At 42.9% G+C, this 3,809-nt stretch overlaps 1 protein-coding gene across 1 annotated transcript; it reads right to left on the bottom strand.

Annotated features, from left to right (window-relative positions):
* Positions 1-3,010: 3,010 nt before the first annotated feature.
* LOC147505906 (uncharacterized) lies at positions 3,011-3,538 on the bottom strand. Its single transcript, XM_086605647.1, has one exon. The coding sequence runs from the start codon at positions 3,536-3,538 to the stop codon at positions 3,011-3,013; it is 528 nt and encodes a 175-aa protein (XP_086461773.1).
* Between the last annotated feature and the right edge of the window lie 271 nt (positions 3,539-3,809).

The raw sequence follows: 3,809 nt of genomic DNA, 5'->3' as shown, positions 1-3,809 counted from the left end.
AAGTCCTATGCCTTTAGAACAGCAGCGGCGCCATTTTGATATTAGCTTTTTACTACGTTAGAGATTTGACTCTCTAATTTGATGCAAAAGCGAATTCAAAGTTCCTTACTCACGATCTTCGCGTTCGTAAAGTTGAAGTAAGGATCGAACCAACCTAAAGGTTAGGACAACTACAACTTGGTTGTTACTCTTAGGGAACTAGTGAGTAAGTTTATATTAATACTAGGTTTCTTTCCTACACAAACATTAAAGAAAAACATTAAGATTCGAAATATGCAACTAAGACAAAATACAATTTGCTAAAAGAAAAAAGGTGGAGAGCTAATCCTCCTCATGTGAAAATAACATTTAGTTGTTGATTTGAAAAGGTTCATTTGATTCTTCCTAGACTCATAGACAAGCCCTAATGGAAGAAAACTTGATCCCTAACATGTATGGCTCATTTCTAAACTCATACATGTTAGCAATTGGAATCAAGCAATGACTTATCTCTAAGCTCATTACTTGATTCCTAACTAGACACTACACCAACTATCATTTTGGGATAGGATGTAGGTCTAGTTGTTCTTCCTAACAACCTACCAAGCCAACAACAATTATTTTCCCTCACATGAGTTGGATTAACTCCCCAAAAGGGAAGTTAGCTCATGATCCTTGGGATAAAGGATTACAAACTAGAAGAAGAAAAAGAGAGAGAGAAAGAGGAAGAAGAAAAACTAACTAAACTCAGTTGCTTTTTATTTATTTTCTAGAAGAAAACCAAAGTTTCCTCCATTAAAACTATTACAAGCTTTTCTTACAAAAACTAAAACTAAATAATACAAATGACTAAGGAACTAAAATAATACAAGGTAAGGAAAAGAAGTCAAGGGAGTAAATGGAGTGTCCCCCCCCCCTGTTTTGTTTTCTTCTTCATTTGAGAGACATCTCATTTCCTCCCATGTGAAACATCAAATCACATTTACTTCATTTTTATCCACCACATTAAAACAAAGTGACACCTTGCCTTTTTTTTCACTATTAACACCTAATTTAATTAATTACATGCAAGGTGTCAACTTTGCACCAATAATTTGTTATTTTTGTCTTGACATGCTCCATGATTGATGACTCATCCAATCTTACGGGCCCGTATAGTGGGTCCTATGTGCAGTCCAGTGGCAGTTCGGTCTTTGGGCAATTTTACAACTTCCCGCCGATGCGTAGAGTTCATCGCCCTGATTGTCTGAGCAGCTCACTTGTCGCATTCGGAGTCCTAGTTCAAGACATAGGAGCTTCGGAAGTTTGATGCTTCTGTGCGGATTTGGAAGAATTCATATATATGTCGTTCCTCGTGCTTCATCGCAGGTTTAAACCATATTTCCATATTTATTGCGAATACCTACAAAAGTATGAAAACATATTTATTTCATGATTATTAAACACATAGTTAACCAAATTTATATGTCTCAACGGGGTTTCATAATACACTTTTGGGTGCTTATCAACCAGGACGATCTTCAAATCGTAGCTGTGAAGGCCCAAAAAGCTCTGCAACAAGCTAAAGACAAGCACCGCGATTATGTAGCAGGGGTCACTTCCAAAATGGAGAGCCAAAAGGAGTCAGATAAGCTTGCCATCCAGGCCGCTGTGGACCAGGCCGTGAAGGATGCCGCGGATCGCTTCCAAAGCCTAGCTGAGAAGAAGATTGTCTGTGAACTTAAACAATAGCTTGAAGAGCTTACTGCGGCTAGCCGCCTTCTTCCAGCTCCAACTCAAGTATTTGAAACTCAAATCTCAGTTCCCACTCCGGTCACCTCCCTAATTGAGGCTGCTACACTAGTGCCACCCCTACCCACCCCCAGTGCGGTCACCTCACCTATTTCTCTGGATGATGATCCTACCTCCGCTATGGATGTTGATGAAGTTTCCTTTCAGCAAGACGCGACCGAAGAACAACAATAACGCAGCAAAATTGCGTTACTGTATTTGTGCCTATGTACTTTTGTGCTTTTGCAGTTCACATACTCTGATTGATTGTACTTTTGTATTTGTGTATATGTTTTTTGCCTGGATTTTTGGGTATGCCCAACAGGTCATCAATCAAACTCATTTCTGTAGGGTTCCCCTTCTCATGATGTGCAATCCCAACTTCCTTAGCAGGTCTAATTTCAATTGAATTTACTTTTGAAGTTTATGTTGAGCTTTGATGCATGTTGGGGGCAGTTCAATTTGTCCCCCAGGTGATCTGAATGATCCGTCCGTGAAGGGCTTACCCAACCCCACTGTCTTGAGCAGCTGTGTAGCTGGTGGGGCAATTCAATTTGACCCCTTGTTTGATTCGAACTGGGTCCACGAAGGGCTCATCCCTTCCGCTGTCTTTGGGTGGCTGTGAAGCTTGGTGGGGCTACTCCCTTTGCCCCCATGTTTTATTCGGACCATTGGTCTGCGAAGGGCTCATCCCCCCCTCGGCTCTTTGGCGGCCAGGAAGCTTCTGGGCAACCTTCATTTGCCCCCATGTTAGATTAGGACCTGTGGTCCGTGAAGGGCTCCCCCCCTCCCCCTGCCTGATGGGGCAACTCAGTTTGCCCCCATGTTTGATTCGGACTTGTGGTCTCAAGAAGGGCTCATCCCCTATCTTTGGGTGGTGGCTGAGCTCTGATGGGGCAACTCGGTTTGCCCCCATGTTTGATCGGACTTGTGGTCTCTGCGAAGGGGCTCATCCCCCCCCCCCCCACCTTTTGGGTGGCTGTGAAGCTTGTGGGGCAATTCAATTTTTGCCCCCATGTTTCATTCGGACTCGTATCGCGAAGGGTCTTACACCCCCCGCTTTGTTTGGGCGGCTGTGAAGCCTGGTGGGGCAACTCAATTTTCCCCCAAGTTTGATTTTCTCGAATTGATTTTTCAACACAATTGAAGGACGTGCATTCTTTATTTCATCGACAGAATAAACTTTAACATAAAACATCATTTCTCTGTCCACATAGCTATAACTACGATACTCTGTATCTAAAAGATTAGATAACAGATTCTACTCATGGAACTTTTTCAACAGTCTAATGTTCCACGACTTCTCTATCTTGTTCCCTGTCGCAGTCTGCAATCCATACGTTCCAGAATTACTCTTCTCCCTGATGACATAGGGTCCCTCCCAGTTTGGACCTAACTTTCCTTCATTTTCCTTCTTGGTGGCTAGGGTAACTCGCCTCAGCACATAGTCACCCACCTTGAAAGATCGCGGTTTTACCCATTTGTTATACTGTCTCTGTAGGGTTCTATGGTACTCTTCCAACTGAATGTGGGTTATTTCTCTTCTTTCTTCAATGAGATGCAAATCAGTAGCTAATATCCTCTCATTCACTCCAGTTTCCACAGCCTGTGTCTTAGTCGTGGACACTATCATCTCCACTGGTATGACTGCCTCTACTCCATATGCCATTGCAAATGGTGATTCCTTAGTGGATGTTCGCAGTGTAGTACGATAAGCCCACAAGACGTGATTCAACTCATCCGCCCACGTCCCTTTTCGCTCCTCTAATTTTCTCTTTAAATTATCCATTATGATTTTGTTTGATGCCTCAGCTTGTCCATTTCCGTCAGGATTGTAGGGGGCTGAGAACCCTTGCTTCACCCTAAATGCTTGAAGAAACTCTCGCACTTTTCCCCCCAGTAAACTGAGTTCCATTATCCGCAATGACCGTATGCGGCAGCCCAAACCTACAGATGATATTCTCCCATAAGAATTTCTTCACGTTCTCTTCCTTAACCTGTTGCAAAGCCACACCCTCCACCCATTTGGTAAAATAATCAGTAGCGGCCAACATATATCT

Source organism: Coptis chinensis, chromosome 4, assembly GCF_015680905.1.
Source record: "Coptis chinensis isolate HL-2020 chromosome 4, ASM1568090v1, whole genome shotgun sequence".
Classification (NCBI taxonomy): Eukaryota; Viridiplantae; Streptophyta; class Magnoliopsida; order Ranunculales; family Ranunculaceae; genus Coptis; species Coptis chinensis.
The sequence above is the reverse complement of the archived record's forward strand: the minus strand, read 5'-3'. Positions and strand labels throughout refer to the sequence as shown.